This window comes from Rhinatrema bivittatum, chromosome 4, assembly GCF_901001135.1.
Source record: "Rhinatrema bivittatum chromosome 4, aRhiBiv1.1, whole genome shotgun sequence".
NCBI classification, from domain to species: Eukaryota; Metazoa; Chordata; class Amphibia; order Gymnophiona; family Rhinatrematidae; genus Rhinatrema; species Rhinatrema bivittatum.
The window spans coordinates 42,284,707-42,302,815 of record NC_042618.1 but is presented as its reverse complement, the minus strand read 5'-3'; the positions used below and the strand labels follow the sequence as shown (position 1 = coordinate 42,302,815).

Below are 18,109 nucleotides of genomic sequence, written 5' to 3'. Positions count from 1 at the left end.
GGATGAGTGGGATGGCTCACATGTGTGGAATGGAAATGAAGCATATGAACTGATGACTAGGGCTAGGTGGGAGGGTTAACCTGGCTCTTTAACTTTGGATTGGTGGAGGCAACTAGATATGCAAAGCACGTGTACTCAAAGGGGATGATGTAATAAGCCATGCTGTGCCTACTGTGGGTTTTTACTCTGTTTTTAGCATAGGTCCTTTCACTGTCAGTTTCCACTGGAGGAACCAACTGGGCAGATAGCAAAGGCACTTTAATATTAATTTATTCACTTCTTCACTTTTTATCCATTGGTCCCTCTGCTGTCAGCTGACAGTGAAAGGACCAATTCCCTTTCAAAAGGCTGTACTTTCAAGCCTTCTGAAAGGGGAGTGGTCCTTTCGCTGACAGTGGAGGGACCAATCAGCTGTCAGTAGGGAGGTAGCAGCTCTGTCAAGGAGGTAAGGTCTCTTCAGCCGAGGCTGCCTGTGGTGGGGGTGGGAGATTTTGGACAACTCCGGCAGTGAAAATGGGTAAGAGGGGATTCCGGAAAGGCCAAATTCTTATAAGGTGAGAGTGGGGGTTTGGGAAGGGATGGAGGACTCCACTGGTCAGGCCAGGCCAGAGCCAACCTCAGTCACTTTGCTCCTTGGACTTGCTTAGCTGCTTTGTTCTGGGAAGGCAGGAGGACTCACCCAGCCGCTCTAGTGCAGATTTGCAGTTCTGTGGGCATGCAAACAGCCTTTGAGTAAAAAAAAAAAAAAAGCACTATTTACTTCTAACATGCTTTATTTATTTATTTATTTATTTTTAACTCATAGGGCATTTGCATGCCATTGGCTTACTGCATCCCATGGGGACCATTTTTTTTTGTGCTAGCCAAAAATCCAATGTTGGCATGTGTTTTAGAACATCAGTCTCACAGAGCTGCAGCCACTTTACCATGGCCCTCCAAGTGCACTGGGGCTCTTGCATATCATCTTGGTACATTGGGAGCTAAAGCCCAATGTATCATGTACGGCTATACAGCATGCTAAAATAAATTTTATCATGCTTGGTAGTACATAGACCCCTTAGTGATGCACATGGATACAAAGGGACTTTATTGTGGCAAGAGGATGTATAAAATGCTGAATTTATTTTCCAAATTATATTACTACACTTCGATACTTTCAGATATATGAACATACAAAACTAGACTCTACCTTTCCACCTTTTATTTTACACGTCATTTACAGTAAACAAAAAACTGACATTACATATTATGCAACAGTTTAAATCATAACACACCATGAAACAGATACATAAGAACCATTTGAAGAGACATTTCTGCTTTGATAAAAAAAATAAAAAAAAATGCAAACTGCAGTACTTGCCAAAAGGTGTTGAGTGGTAACGTAGTCCTATCCATCCTGAGACACAGAAAAATAACTTACTTTCTCGGAGCTTGCAGGATTGGCATAGCAAGAAAAGCAGTGTCTTCTTGGCAGAGCTCCAGCCCCTGCACAGTTTATGAAGGAGTTATATATGCAACAAGTCCCAAAAGGTGTCAGGAAATAACTTCCAATAAAGTTTAATGAATTTGACTATTTGCTAGACATTAGTGCTATATCCACACCAGGAAGCACTTCAGCTCAGCTGACATGCCTCTTGAATGGTAACAGTGACATAAGTGGGAGCTGCATAGTAGGACACATGCAGGCCAAGTCTATGCACCATCTTACAAAAGAAAAAAAGTGCATCTGTAGAACTAAGTTTTGAAAAAATATAGGTCAGCAGCATAAAATGCCTTTACTTCTATCTACTAAATTGGAAGGAGCCACATTTTAAATTGCAAGCATTATAAATCAAAACAGTGGGGCCGAATCTGCTTTCTTTTCTGCTGATGGGTCAGTTTTCCCACTCATGATCCTAAAAATCAAGTTAAAAAAAAAAAACAAAAAAAACCACATGATGCAGGAGACTTGAGTTCAAGTTTTCTGTCTGGCACAGAGGCGTGTCGTGGTAGCGATGGGCAGGGCGCAATGATTGCTATAGGAATTACCCCTGCTGGTGCAAAAGCAGAACAGAGAGGGGTCAGTCTCAGGGGAGACCATCCCTTTCAGCCAGCAGAGGAACCAAAGTTGTCTCAGTGAAGGCCACAAAGGAGAAGAAATAGATATACAAAGGTGAGGGGAAATTACCTGATTGCTGCTGGAATTTTCTGGAGCCGACCTATTTTTTTTTTTTTTTTATAACCTTTTATCATGATCCACGGTTGGATTTTTAATAACCCTAAAAATTAGATAAAAACTATTAGGCTAATCACAACTTGATATTTGTAAACCTGGGTTTTGGGACTGCTAATCACAGATTGCACCTGAATGGGATCTACCTGGACTGTGCCCCACTATTTTGAATCACAGTCCAAAATTATTTATTTGACAGGGACGACTGCCAACGTACTGCTAAATGACCAAAAAAGGCTGACCTCAAACTATGCCAAGCGCTGTTCGTTTCTATTCCGAGTATAGCAGCTACCAACATTCTGGCCCCATGACGTTTGAGTTATTTTACGTTGTCAGTAAGATACACAAAATGAAGTAAAACAGGGAAGCCTTTATCCTTTTGACAACAGCTTAAGGTATGTGCAATTTACAAGGTCCTGAGAACTGCACATTGTCTACCAATTCAACACATTTTGTCACATTAAATACAATACATAAATGTTGGTTACAGTCAAGTGGTAATCTTCATGTCTACTTTTCTCTTCCCAGTGCTTAACTCCTACTCCTGGCAACACCTCTTTTGCTTTTTGGGCATGTGTAAGTGGTAGCTGCTTCGACAAGCACTGTTTCTTCTCCACATGATCTGTGAATCCCTCCCACCATCCTTCTATTAACTTACTGCACACCTCCGATCACCATTAAATGTTGGTGATGCAGCCGTATCACTGCACCTAAACACGAACTACTGCTGGCATATGTATGTTCAGGATCAGCAGGCCAAGTACCTATTACCAGGATCTTCCATAAACGTTTTATTTTTTAACGCATTAGTAAGATGTTCAGGCTTAGATTTTGAGAACATAAAACAAACTGAGTTATCGCTGTCGCAGTTCTTGTTAATATCAATCTCGACTTTCATTACTCCAGTAAGATTCCAACATGCATCTCAGCTCTCCAAAGAACCCCAATGGTGGAGACAAACTGCTTTTCCTAGAGCAGTACACTCCCTGTTTTAGTTTCTTATTACTCATCAATAAATATATTGTTTTCAACTGCCGGAAAACAAAGTGTAAACTTTCAAACACTTTCCACAGATTCACTAATGGAACATAAGAAAAGGAGGTTTTCGAATAGGCTTTACATGAGCAAATGTTCTTTGTGACAACGTAACATCTGCACTACAACACTAAAAAAAAAAAAAGTTACAATTCCCATTGGCGAGACAGCGCCACTTAAAAGTTTCTATACAATTACAATATTCTGATTACATTTTATAATGATGTTATTCTTAGCAGTGCTCAAAACCAGACAGCCTCGTCACCAGTAAAATAAAATCCACACATACATTACCCTAATACTGTAAACATACTTTACACAAGTCAATGCACATTTTAACAATTAAATGATCCGGTCACAGGACATCCTTACCCATTTCCCATCTCCCAACTGGACAGGCCTTAAACCACAATTGTGCGTGTAGTATCTCATAATCTTATGTCCATCCCTTCAAAATCTTTCACCATTTCCACTTTACTGTAAATGCCCTTTTTACAAAGCTGCAGTCTCGGTCATCTGGTGGCTACTGGTCACTAACATGCTAACTACACAGCAGAACAGCCAGGGAGATCTGTTCAGTCAGTTTACCTTGAGAGATATATTACAAAGCAAACCAACAATCTGAAAATACCAAAGTATTCGTAGTGGCTGCAAACTGACCTCCTAATGTTTAATTACTATACAAGGAAGTTTATTTAAGCCACTGGTACAAGGTAGAAGCAGCAGAAGGTACATTCTTCAGAGTGCCAATGTGTTGGTTCCTGGACTCTGCTGCATCCTCTTTAGGTCTTTCTAAATCTCCTTATAAATGTAATTTCTAAAATTGTTACCTTTTTTATTTTTTTATGGAAGCAAGGGTCAAAAATAAGGTGTAGGCGATACCTTTTCAATGGACTTAACACATCTGGGACTAGCTTTCTTCAGCAGTACAGAGTCAGCTAGTTTTACTGCTTTGGAACAAAAGATATTAATACCCAATTTTAAAGCATCTTTATTCCACTTTTCAGCTGCTTATGCTGTGCTCATGCTTTCTATAGATCTCTGTCTGTCTAAGCTGTCTGATACCACCACCCAATACACTTAAATTCATAACTGGAAGGGAAGAGGTGCGCTAAGCAAAAGACGCTCTCAAAAACCTAAAACTCATTTGCCCGAGAAACTAAAAAGAGGGAAGCATGTCCATTTTTACCGCGGACATTGTTAGCAATGCTGATTGGAAAGGCCTTCCTATGAAACCATAGCAATTGGTTATGGGTTTAGATGGCATCTTGGAGATCAGGCTCGTTCCTTTCTCAAGCACTCAATCAATGGTAGAGTGGACAGAAACTGGTGCTAGGACTATTATTTGAAAAGACACATGTTTATATCTATCTGTATGGAGTTAACCAAGATAACTGAAACCATGGAAGGGGAGGCAAATGCTAACGTGTGAATTTGAACCTTTGTTTTCAAGTAGCCATAATTTAAAGTTGCCATTTTATAGCGCCAATGCTATTCCAGCTAGGGTGGTGCCACAAGTAAGCTAATCAGATTCTAGACTTTTTGCTGAGCAGAAGGGATGTGCTGACTGTAAACACTGAGGCGTCGGGCTGTAAGAGAGTGCTTCATTAACAATAAATGAAATTAGCCTATGCAAAATCTTTGAAGGCTATGAACCAGATCAACGGAGCATGGGAAAAATGCAACCTTACAAACATTCATTAACATCGTCAAGTACTATTGCAAAGAAAACAGAGTATGAGCTATTTACAAATATCGACTAGTGAGGCCTCAAGTGCTTTAGAAAATCTACATTTGTAACAGGGCCTGGTGTTAAGCCTAGCTAAGGTATTTACCAGCCCGCAGAGAAGCACACACATGCCAAAACATTCTAAGGATACACCAAGAAATTCCAGTTCTTAGACACTTAATTTACAGTCTAAAAAGACATTTTAGAAAAAATTGCACGTATAGAAACAAATTGTCTTTACTAATCCTCAAACACCACCATTTAGCTTTTGCTAACAATTCCAAACAGCCATCTTTTACAGGTGGCCTGCTGCAAAGCACGCACACTACACGAAATGAAGCACTAGACAAACGAACAGGAACCTCATAAGGATACAGATGCGTATACAATAACGCAGGAACCACCAACTTTGTTCTGGTTATTACTGAAGTGCATAAGTCTGTACTAGCAAAACACCTCAACACATTAGCAGCATTAAATATTCTGGACATTTCTCATCTTTCCGGCATACTGATCTGCCACTTTAAACTGCAGAAATGTCAGCGTACCCAAAAGTCAAGTTCATTTTGCATTAACACTTGCAGGGTCAAGACATGACAACTCCTAAAACAAAACAAACTTAGTCAGGTACAGGTAAGTCGCTTATAAGCCAAAAAGTTCACTCTTTTTTTTGTTCCGTTATTACTCAAGTTATTTGAGTGAATTTGTGTCATTTCAAATTCGCCTTTTATCCCAATGACACGCCAGTCTTTTGTTCTATATCTTAATTATAGCATCTGACTATTTTATATATAGCAACTTGTAAGTCCTCCAAAATTTACAATGAAACATGAAAGGATGTGACTATTTACAGTGGCGATTTGCAAGTTGTTTCAGGAACTTAAGCACACAGGAAAGCTGAAGGTTTCTATAAAATTGTTCTTTCATATACTCAAGTTCCTACAGAAGGTCTGAAGACATAACACATTGGCCCATCCACCACTGCCTAAACTGATGCTATTACCACAATGGAAAAATGGGCTTCCCAGGAAGTTTTACATTGGAATATGGCCAATTACCAAATTGTGAGGCACGCTATCTAGATATAACAGTTAAATCAGAAAATCCTAATTTCTCCTTTTTAGCTGATCCAGTAGCTGTACAAACCTAAATCAGAATTCAGCCAAACACAGTCATGCATATAGTGCATATCAATTTCAGTACATTCTACAGGTACTAAGCATGTCATTTCAGCTGAGCTGTCTTACATGAACAGGTACAGGCCTGTAGCCTTCCTTGCGTTTTGGTATATTTTAAACCTTGGATGTTTGTGTTACCAGTTTGATACCTGTGACAATGATTTTTTGCAACCAAGAGAATCAGAATTCCACACCACAGTGCAATGAGGAATATATAGATATAAATGTATAATCTATATATATATATAGCTTCTTTTTTAAAGAAAAATATCTAGCAATACTAATTTTTTAATTTACTATTTAGAAAAGTAGAAAGAGCAGTCTTTTTGCAAAAGTTTGTGCAAAATGTTCCTACAGAATGGTAAGAAACCAAAAGCTTTTGAGAGTCTCAGTGCTTCTTCGTTCACAAAAGAATTATAGCTAGCTTCTGTTCCAAGAACCTCAATGTGCCAAATCAGTGTGGCTGGCACTCAAACCTCTCGAGTCTGTCAGACAATTATTTCGTTCCTGCATGAAAAAAAAATAAAAAACCAAACAAAAAACAAATGAAGACAGACATAAGTTCAAATTAACTTCCACAAAAAAAAAAAAAAAAAAGAAAATTAAATTAAGACACTGCCATTGTTCTGTTGTTAATGAGATAATGGCAAAAGAATAGCAATCTACTGCAATGTCAATCTATAAGCAAGTTGAGACCATCACCATGCCAAACCTGCCAGTACAGATTGAGATTGGTTCTGATTCATTAAGACTTTCCTCCCATTCTGTGTCTATGGGGAAAAAGCTCAGTGAATCAGCTATTTCCCCATAAACACAGAATCGGCTATTTCAGAACATCACTTTAAACAAATCAAGCAAAACAATGGGCCATTCACCAGATTGTGAACCCCCTCTGCTCACCACTGCACTATTGAGAAGCTGCATTCTGATTGGCCATCTGAGATGTTCTGGGCACTGACGGGCAACATTCTGTTTCTCAGAAGTGCTCTGCTTTTGTCAAACTGGATGACCCAGGATTACGTTTTCTATTTCTTATTGGGTAAGGGTTAGGTAAGCCAGCAACCTGATTGGCTGACACGCTTCATCTGGGATAACACAAAACCTGTAAACTAATCACTTGAATAACTGAATTAATAGGGCAGGGCTTGCTGCTCATCTGGGAACATATTTTGTCTCCCAAAGTGATCAGCTAACATTTCATTAATAATGTAAGAAGTGGTTATTAATAGTTTTAAAATTGGAAGATGAGTAAATACATTTTTTGGGGGGTGGTAAGCAATTGAGGCACCAGTTGGTAGCTTTAACCAGGTACTTGCACTCATGCATAAAGGCAGTACATCTCATGTAATTAAAATCAGAATGGTAAAAGATATTTTATTGAAAAAAATGGTGAATGAAAAATGCTTGAATCACTTAAAACTTCTCTCTATTCTAAAACAGTGCATCCCCCTTTTGCTTCTAAAAAGAAAATACAGATTTAAAAAAAAAAAAAAAAAAGTCTTTTATTGGCCCTTAATATTCATTTCAGTCTTTGCAAGGAAGAATCATTATGGCATCCTGGAATAACTTCCCTGAAGGAGCCCATGAAGGGAACTGGCTCCATAATGCTGCAGGACCGATAGCTTTCAGCCTCCTGCTCCTCGTCAGTAGACCTTAAACAAACCACCAACAGTACTGGGGCCCAGAGATCTGGAAAAGCAAACCCATTTGCCTAGACTTTTCTTGAATTTTTTTTTTGCTCCTCCCCCCATTCTCCCTATCCCCATCTGTGTTTTCTTTCAAAGGCAAAGGGGGCATATATCAGAACAGAAATGCTTCAAAACATTATGTTCATTTGTTTACCAAGTCAAATTTTATTTTATGCTAAACAGATAAAGTCTGTTGTTTTTTGGGTTTTTTTTTTTAATGTCCTAAATTTTATATTCCCTCTTCTCCAGGCTGTGGGCAATGAGGATACACTAAATGTAGCTGTTTCATACAGAATCCCTTGTACTCCTGGATGAATTACTCTTCTGAACTGGTCAATCTGATTTTGCTCCCTGCTCCATTAACACTATAAAACTGCTCCAGATTGAGAATGGACTAACCAGTTAATTCTAAAACTATTCACAAACACCTACATCCAGCATCAGTGACCAATGCTGGGGTGAAACTACTTCCCTAAATGGGATTTATTGTCTAACTTCCTTCATTTGAGCACAAGCAGCACTGAGCCGGCGAGCAAATGCAGGTTCACTACTGGATTAGAGGAATGTGTGGAAACAGCAAAACCAAGGTAGAAAAATCTCTGGCCAGTTCCCAGTCTGTCACACATGTACTACAAATGGTTATAGTTCAAGCAGAGGGAAAACTCACTCTGTGCTTACTCAATGTATTATAAATTGAGAGAACCTAATAAAAACAATCCATAGATTAAACTGCAGTCATCTAGAATAATCAACTCTCTGATCCCTGGTACTTCTGGGTCTATCAAATGCATCATCCACCGTGAGCTCTCAGATCTAAGCTGCAAGAAGATCATGAGTATGCATTTGTAGCTTGCAAAAAAAGAAAATCATCCAAGGGCAAAATAATTTCTACAACAGAGAGAGAGGGCAGACGTCTTCAATGCAATTCCTGAAGTGATTTGCTGGCCACAGAGAATGTATTTTTTTTTTTGTTTGACATCGGAACTATGTACACAGAGACAGCTGGTAAACAACTGGGTGATACCAAAACTCAATCCCCTGACTCATCAGCACCTCCGTAACTGTGATGTTTCACATATGAACCAATCAGAATGCAGTGTGGCTGTGGTAATGCTGACTTCAGCAGCCTACAGTATTCTCTTCTGAAAGCAGCTTGGGATATACAAAGTGCTACATGAAACTGCAGTACATTGCAAGCTCAGTTGGGTCCTGATTTATAAAAGCTTTTGCTCCATAGGAAATACCCTTTTATAAGTCTGGCCCTTCTTCTGGCCTAGATTATTAAAGGCATGCTTACACTTGGTTAGCAGTGACACAGGGTGTGTGGGGACTGAAGTGAAAATGCAGTTAGTGTGAAGCAGTTAAATTCCCACAGGTTAGTTTCATCTCCTGTTAGTCACTAGCAGAGCGCTCTCAGACACACAATGGTTTGGTTCAATTCTATAGCAGTGTACAGTGCATTCAGAAAGAAATCAGATCACTTTTTCCACATTTTGTATATTACAGCCTTATTCTAAAATGAATATGCCTTTTTCCCCTTCTCAATCTACACACAATACCCCATGACAAAGCAAAATTAGGTTGTAAATTTTGTGCAAATTAAAAAGCACACAAACCTGAAATATCACATTTACATAGCATTCAGACCTTTTATGCAATACTTTGTTCAGGCACCTTTTGCAGCAATTACAGCCTCAACTCTTCTTGGGTCTGACGCTACAATCTTGGCATAGCTGGATTTGGGGATTTTCTCCCATTCTCTGCAGATCCTCTCAAGCTCTGTCAGGTTGGATGGGGAGCGTCGATGCACAGCTAATTTTCAGATGTCTCCAGAGATGTTTGATCAGGTTCAAGTCCGGGCTCTCAGTGGGCCACTCAAGGACATTCACAGACTTGTCCTGAAGCCATTCCTGCATTGTCTTGGCTGTGTGCTTAGGGGCTGTCCTGTTGGAAGGTGAATAGTCACCCCAGGCTGAGGTCCAGAGCACTCTGGAGCAGGTTTTCATCAAGGATCTCTCTGTATTTTGCTCCAATCATCTTTCCCTCGACCTGGACTAGTCTCCCAAAACCTGCAGCTGAAAAACATCCCCACAGCATGCTGCTGCCTCCATCATGTTTCACTGTAGGGATGGTATTTGCGAGGTGATTAGCAGTGCCTGGTTTCCTCCAGACATGATGCTTGGTATTCAAGCCAAAGAGTTCAATCTTGTTTCTCATGCTCAAAGTCCTTTATGCTCCTTTTGGCAAACTCCAAGTGGGCTGTCATGTGCCTTCTACTGAGGAGTGGCTTCCGTCTGGCCAGTCTACCATAAAGGCCTAATTGGAGGAATGCTGCAGAGATGGTTGTCCTTCTGGAAGGTTCTCTCATTTCCACAGCAAAACTCTGCAGCTCTGTCAGAGTGACCAAGGCCCTTCTCTCCCGATTGCTCAGTTTGGGCAGGTGGCCAGCTCTAAGAGTCCTGGTGGTTCCAAACTTCTTCCATGTAAGAATGATGGAGGCCACTGTGTTCTTTGTGACCTTCAATGCTGCAGCAATTTTTTGTACCTTTCCCCCAGATCTGTGTGACGACACAATCCTGTCCTAGAGGTCTGCAGACAATTCCTTCGACTTCATGGCTTTGATTTTGCTTTGACATGTACTGTCAACTGTGGGACCTTATATAGGCAGATGTGTGCCTTTCCAAATCCTGTGCAATTAATTGAATTTAGCACAGCTGGACTCCAATCAAGTTGGAGAAACAGCTCAAGGATGATCAATGAAAACAGGATGCACCTTAACTCAACTTTGAGTGTCATAGCAAAGGGTCTGAATACTTATGTAAATGTGTGTGTGTGTGGGGGGGGGGGTGTTTGTATTTATTAAAATTTCTTAAATCGCTACACTCACAAGCTCTGAGCGATTTACAAAATAAACATACATAAAAATACCATAAGTGGAACAACAAAACTTTACAGACAAAATATGAGGCAATTTAAATGTCCAAAGTTCAACTTGAGAACTAGATTTTAATGTTAGGGCATTGTTTTAATGAATGCTTGGTTCATCAGAGAAGATCTTAGCACTGATTTAAATGTTTTCGAACACTCCATAAGTCTCAGGGTGGCAGGTCTGGAATTCCACATGGCAGGTGCAGCCACCGAAAAGGCACAATCTCTAGAAGCTGACAGTCTTGCTGCTCATACGGTAGGCACTTCAAGAAGACTCCCTTGCTTGTGACCTAAGGTTTCTGGTGGGTTGATATATTTGTAACAAAAAATTAATCCAAGGCAAAGAGGAAATGCTGAGGAGTTTATGGATAAGAAGCAATATCTTGGATTGAACTCTAAAACGACCAGGTAACCACTGAAGAAAGTGGAGGGTCAAAGTAATGTGGTCAGTGCGCTTAGTTCCACTGACCAGCAAAGCTGTCGAGTTAAGAAGTAATTGAAGAGGTTTTAAGGATGAGTCAGGGAGCCCAAGGTAGATCGCATTGCAGTAATCCAAGATGGATAGCACTGATGCTTAAACAACTAATTTGAAATTGTCCGGGTCAAAGATTCTTCAGGCTATGTAGAACTCTAAATGTGATATTTTAATTAATTTACACATGTTTCTACAAACCTAATTTTACTTTGTCATTATGGGGTATTGTGTGTAGATTGAGGAGGGAAAAATGCATATTATCCATGTTAAAATAAGGCTGTAACATAACAAAATGTGGAAAATGTAAAGAGGTATGAATACTTTCTGAATGCACTATATGAACTGGTAGGGTTACTAGGCAGCAAGTAATTATGGATGTACTCAATTAACTATTTGCATTTCTAAATAGTTGACATTTTGATTGACTGTACAGGTTTCATTTGAGGTAAACAACTAATCTCATTCAATATCAAAATTAAATGAGGAGTAGCAGTGTCATGTGCCTTCTCACTCCTTCAGAGTTTAGATATGAGCACTGAATCTGTTACTTCCAAATGCCAAGCAAGGATCTACTTAATTCATTTAAGATAAAGGTCATTTTATTTCAATGTGTGAGATGCTGTTGAGTAAAAATAATGAAGTTTCTATTTAGTTTTCAATTAGCATCCAGTTAAACATGTTCCTTTTTAATGGCTTTGCCACTATATCTTTTCACAAATAACCAGTTTATGATTGATGCAGGTTTAAATGGGGCACTAGTCAAGATACCTCAAGAATTAATAGGAGGATTTGATCTTTTTCTAGTATACACTGTGTTTAGCAACTTACATTTATGCTTTGGGGTGAAAGAACTCTCCCCCAAAGAGAATCAGTAAACATGTGACCTGCCCAATTTCCACATGCAGTGTACAATGGCTTGGAAAGATAATATTTTAAGGCCTATACATTTGTAAGTGAAAAAAAACTAAAAATGAAAATCTGTTTTTGCTTACTTTTTACAAGAGCTAAAATATCTGGCATGAAGTGTAAAGCAAAAAGAGGGTTCCATGCTAGTCTCCCAAAATGAAAACCAATCATAAAGCTGGGTACAGACAATACTTTTATGCAGCTAAAGAACATTTAAGGCTGGGAACTCTTGGGGCTATTAAAGTAACTTCCTTAGGCAATGAACAGTAGCCCCAAAAGCTTACATTTTTGAACATTTGTTACAATATTTTAAGGCATTTAACCGCTTACCACACAAGTTATCTGGCAAAACGCAGAGTTTTCAAAATCACTGGTACTTATCCTGCTAACTTTTAGCAGGATAAGTCATTATACAGCTAAAAATTAATTGAATAAGTAATGGATGTTATTGAGACAGTTTAGGGTGGGGACAAGGTAGTCAATTCATTTATCTGTTAACTCAAACTGTGCCATGAAACATGTTTAAAGTTACCCAGTCTTGTGTGCCTGAATAATTTTAGCCATAACCAACTCTACTCAAAAGAATATAACCAGTTAAGCAAGTTTGCTAACCGTAAAACGGAGATCACCACAGACAGCAGGAAGAATTAGCCATGACATGTGGGGTAATGTCATCTGGTGGCACCAAACTCTCTTAGTTAGTAGAGCTTTCACTCTGCTGAGCATGTGTGGGAATTCTCAGGCAGTGTTGCTTCAGTCGATTTTTGAGCTAATTCCAGTTAGGTATCAACTCTCCAGGATGGCATGTGGGTATTTTGCATGGCTAATTCATCCTGCCATCCACAGAGAACACCATTTATAGTAAGCAAATGTGCTTTCTCTGTGGACAAACAGAGTTGAATTAGCCATATGTGGGGAGTCCCAAGTTGAGAGCTGCAGTGGAGCATTTACCGAGTAAGCAACCCAGACCCCTATATGGAAGGTAGACTACTGGGTGTACAGGCTACGCAAAACTGCTTGCCCAAATTTACTGTCACTCAGATTGTCCAGACAGTAATTGGATGCAACGATATGTATCGATGACCATGTTGCAGCTTTGCAGATGTCTTCGACAGGTATGGCTTGCAGATGAATCACTGATGCAGCCATGGTTCTAACTTGATTAACCTTGATGGTGTCTGTAATTTGTATATCTGTTAGCATACAGCAGTATGCAATGCAGTCTGCTAGCCACATAGACAATGTACATTTGGCCACAGCTATGCCCAGTTAGGCTCGTAAGAGATGAATAACTGCAAAGCCTGATGATATGGCTGAGTCCTTTTACAGTCTAGGGTATGAAAGGCTTTCTTACCTTCATGTGTGCGGCCTCGGGAAGAATATAAATAACATGATGGCTTGATTAATATCGAACACAAACTACTTTTGGCAGAAACTTTGGGTGGGTATGGAGCACCACCCTGTTATAGAGGAACTGCCTATAAGGCAGATAGCAAACATCAGGCTTTATCTAGTTCATTATCGTTTCTGGCTGATGTCACTTGCTACAAGGAATATTACTTTCCATATCAGAAACTTGAAAGAAGCAGACTCCAAGGGTTCAAATGGTGGCTTCAGCAGTTGTGCCAGAACCACGTTTAGGTCCCATGAACAGGTGGTTTCACAACTGGAGGTTTAGTATGCCATAAGCCTTTCATGAATTTTGAAACTAAAGGATGAGTGGCGATAGCAGCTTACTATACTCAAATCAAAGATAAGCCTTTGGTACCATGATATATTCTTACCGATGAGGTGCTAAGTTCTGAAACAGAAAGACAGCAAGTAATTCAGTAGTTCTTTGGGACTGCATATGAATGGATTCAAGGTATTGCACTAATACCATGTGGACAACGTTTTCTATTTAAAACCACATAATCTTCTAGTTGAAAGCTTTCTGGCAGACACTTATGTCCTCAACCTCTTTGGGTAAGGATAATTCAGCAATCAGTGAGCACTCAACATCCAAGATGTCAAGTTAAGGTAGGAAGAGATTCAGATGAAATAGATTTCCCGCTTGAGTTAACAAGGATGGATCTGATCTGAGAACTATCAGAGGACTGCTTGACAGCTGTACTAGATATGCAAACCAAACTTATCTGAGCTATGCTGGACCTGAGGATCAGATAGGCCCAGTCTTTGAGCACTTCTTGCACCATTCTATCAGTGGAATTGGTGAAAAAAAGTGTTCATCAGATCTGCATTTCAATTAAGCAGAAAAGCATTCCAAGTTGATCTGAGCTCACTGGGAAGAATGGAGTAAAACATTTCCAGTTTTCTGTTTTGCTCTGATGCAAATAGGTCGATTGCTAGAAGTCCCAAAGACTGAATAGTCTGTCAGTTGTCAACTATTGCAGAGACCATTCATGCAGTCAAAAAACTCTGCTGAGTCAATCTGCTAATATGTTAGAGATCCCTGGAAGGTAAGCTGCTTGCAGAACAGCTTTATGATTGCATGCCCATTCCCATATCTTTATTGCTTCATGGCAAATCTATGACCCTGTGCTTCCTTGCTTGTTCACACAGAATATGGCTACTTGAATGAGAATGCTCTTTCCTTGGAGAAAGTGAGTCAGTGTTGTTACAGTATATCTGATTGCTCTCATCTCCAGGAAGTTAATTTGAAATGGTCTATGAATGACCACGTTTGAGTTTGAAAGGATCAAATGTCGCTACCCCATCCTTTTGTTGAGGTATCCGTCGCCAACATAACTTAGTGAGGGAGCAGACTTAGTGTTGATTGCTCTTGAAGGATGTAGGGATTAAACCACCAGAGTAGACTCCCGTTTCATTTGCTGAGAAATGTCCGCTCTGTGTTATGTCTGCCGGCTTGCGGGCTGCCCCCGCAAGCTGGCTCATTCATCTCTTAATGGTTGGCCCCAAAGTTTTGCTGCTCTAAGTGGCTCAAAAACACCACCAACCCACATGGTCTGAGACCCCGCTGCCGACCGCCAGGACCCCATCTAGGCATGTGCTAACATTTAAAAGGCCCTGCGGTGGGAACAGCCCAAGTCAGCACCTTCTGATGACAACACACGGCCAGGAATTTAAATCCCGGCCATGCACTGCTTCAGTACCTTAGCAATGGAACGAGTGCAAGTTGCTGCTCTCATGTTTTCAGTATCATTCAGCTTTGTCCTTGTCTTCATCTTCAGCCTGCCTGCCCTCGGATTGATTCTCAGAATAGACTTTGTTCTGTGACCTGCCCATCTTTGCTTACCACCTCTGTCTCGACCACAGCCTGACTTTGGATCCTCTCTTCAGTATACACCTCAGAGACTGTCAAAGACCTGCCGGCCGCCGAAACACAAAGGCTCAACCTGAGGGGAAAGGGCCTGGTAAAGGCAAAGCTCCAGCTTAGTCTCTCAGCTATCTGCTCCACCAGTTGGCGGTGAGGACCTATAGGGCCTTCCCAGTAGGTTGTGTCAACCTCACCTCTCACAAGGTCCACAAGCCTAACAGTTTGTTGAGGCCATGGACCCAGTGACTCAAGCGTCACTCCAAGCTATACCAGGCCTGGCACAGCACCTATAGGAACAGCAGCAGGTACTCAATCAAGTTACTGCACCCTAGAACAATTAGCCGTCACAGTGGACATTCTGAGGCAAGAATCCGCACCGACACTGATGATCCCTCTTCCTCAGGTCCCACCTGCCTCCACCAGATCATTACTGCAGTTACTGCCACCCCATTTTATGGGGGGATCCCAAACAATGCGATGGTTTCAATCAATGCTGAATGCATTTTCAGCTGCAGGCCGCAATGTTCCTGATGATCGAACTAAGAACACCTATGTCCTTTCCCTTTTGGTGGTACTGCATTGGCTTGGGCTTCTCTGCTCTGGGAGCATGAAGACCTCATGCTTAAGAACTTGGTAAGCTTTCTCCATGAATTCCGCCTTGTGTTTGATTAACCAGGAAGGGACACCACCCGAGCAACGGACATGTTGTAGATCCGTCAGGGCTCCTGGACCCTCTCGGAATATGTTATAGAATTCAGGACTCTAGCCTCTGAATTGAATTGGGATGAAGACAGTCTCACGGTCATCTCTCTTCAAGGGCTGGTAGGTCACATTAAGGATGAGCTTGCAGCTTGGGAACTTCCTATCTCCATGGATAACCTCTCCAGGACAGAACATGTGAGCATAAAACTCGATACTCCAACCGTTAGCACCCCACTTTCCAGCAGCATTTCTCTCCACCCATGACTGTCCTCTAAACCTAAACTCAGGAGGAGCCCATGCAACTGAGTCACAGCTGGCTGACCGCTCAAGAAAGATCAAACCTTAGACCAGTGGTTCTCAGTAGGCGTATTGGGAAACAGTGTGTCACAAAGTCCCAGGATGTGTGTCACAGAGCCAGCAGAAGACTGATTTTTCCTCATCAGTCTGGGAGAAGAGTTGGCTGACTTCTCTTTTATTGGGCATGACAGGAAGTTGCTCTTGCTTCCTGGCCAGTGAGGTTGTTTCCTCATCCTTCACCCAGATCAGAGTGTGATATCACCAACTCTTGATCATATGGGCCCAGCAGGAAATCAACTTTATTTTCCTCTTCCTGACAGTGAGGCTGCTGATGCACCCCATGGACCTGGATGTGAAAGCAGGAGCATAAGGGAGAAAGGTGCATGCGCTGTAGATCCACTGTTGCTGCCTCTTCATCTTTCTCTCCTCAGTGCTTCTTGCCCTCATCTGCTGCTGATAAAGAGGGAGGGAGACTCTGAATTGGAATGAAGTCTTTTCTGCTGGCTGGGATCCAGGAAGAGGGGGAAATGTGCTGGGCAGGAAGGCATGGGGAGATAGGGAGTCAGGAGTCTGCTGGATAGGAAGGGGGGTGGGGAAAAGGAGGTTGGGGTTGCTGGGTAGGAAGAGCTTGGAGGCTGCTGGACAGGGAAGTGAGATGGAAGTGGAGAAAGATGGAGGTGTGGGGCTGCTGAGTTGCGGGAGAGGGCAGCAGGAAGTGGGGAATGCTGAGCTGGAAGGGGTAGGAAAGAGGTGGTCAGATTCTGGGTAGGGAAGGTGAGAGAGAAGGACAAAGGGTTGAGCAGAGAAGAGGGAACATGGGGAAGAGGACATGGGGTGGGGAGTGTCAGGAATGTTGGATAAGGATATGAGTATATGAAGAGACTGAGTAGTTGGGAGAAGTGAGGGGTGATGGAGGCATGGAGGGGAGTGACTGGGTACAAGGGCCATACTATGTCAGTTTTGAGAATATGCATTGCTTATCTCTTTGAACTTTGCTTAGTGTAGGAGGAAATATATTTTTGTTTCTAGTCTCCAGTTTTGCACTGCATGTAGAAGGTGGTCTTGGGGTTTCCCTTCCAGGTTTTGTTTCCACATTTGTAATTTGTGGTCTTTTATTCTATATTTGGTGAAGGCAGGTCTGTCTGTGTTCTGAGTGTAAGTGACTGAGATCAGGTACTTTACCAGAGGTTTGTATCAGCCTTATTTATTGTATTTTCTCAATATTATTTTGCACTGGTGGTGAATTGCTGCCTTTTCATGGGTAGGGCTATTGCTATTTCATTTCTTGGAGTTAGTGCTGCTGAGGTATGGCAGGACTGATAGACATGTACAGAGTGGGGATTGTTTGTATTATTTTACATTGCACCTGGTAGTAGAGGAAGTTTGTGATGCTGTGATTAAATGGCACCAGAATCAGAATATCTTTTTTGTATGGTGAGTTGTACAGGCAAATGTCTTAATTCTGCTCTGCACCCATTGTTAGGAAGCAGGGGACTCCTGTGGATGCAGAGCATATGTTTATATTTAGTCCCATGATGTTTATATGTTCAGTGTGTCACACATGTGAGCATCATCTCTCAGGTGTGTCCTGATAGAAAAAAGGTTGAGAACCACTGCCTTAGACAACTGGGTCTTTGTCTGTACTGTGCAGGCCAAGGACACCTGGTGGCTAACTGCCCAGG

The 18,109-nt window shown here is 41.3% G+C and overlaps 1 protein-coding gene across 3 annotated transcripts in view; it reads right to left on the bottom strand.

The window, feature by feature from the left end:
• Positions 1 to 2,126: 2,126 nt before the first annotated feature.
• The window catches only part of KLC1 (kinesin light chain 1), a 102,544-nt gene continuing 86,561 nt past the window's right edge, over positions 2,127 to 18,109 (bottom strand). For all 3 annotated transcript variants that reach the window (XM_029598034.1, XM_029598036.1, XM_029598035.1), the window contains one exon: positions 2,127 to 6,661. In XM_029598034.1, the coding sequence (XP_029453894.1) occupies positions 6,596 to 6,661 (66 nt within the window). In that variant the 3' untranslated portion in view covers positions 2,127 to 6,595. The remainder of the gene's footprint in view (positions 6,662 to 18,109) is intronic.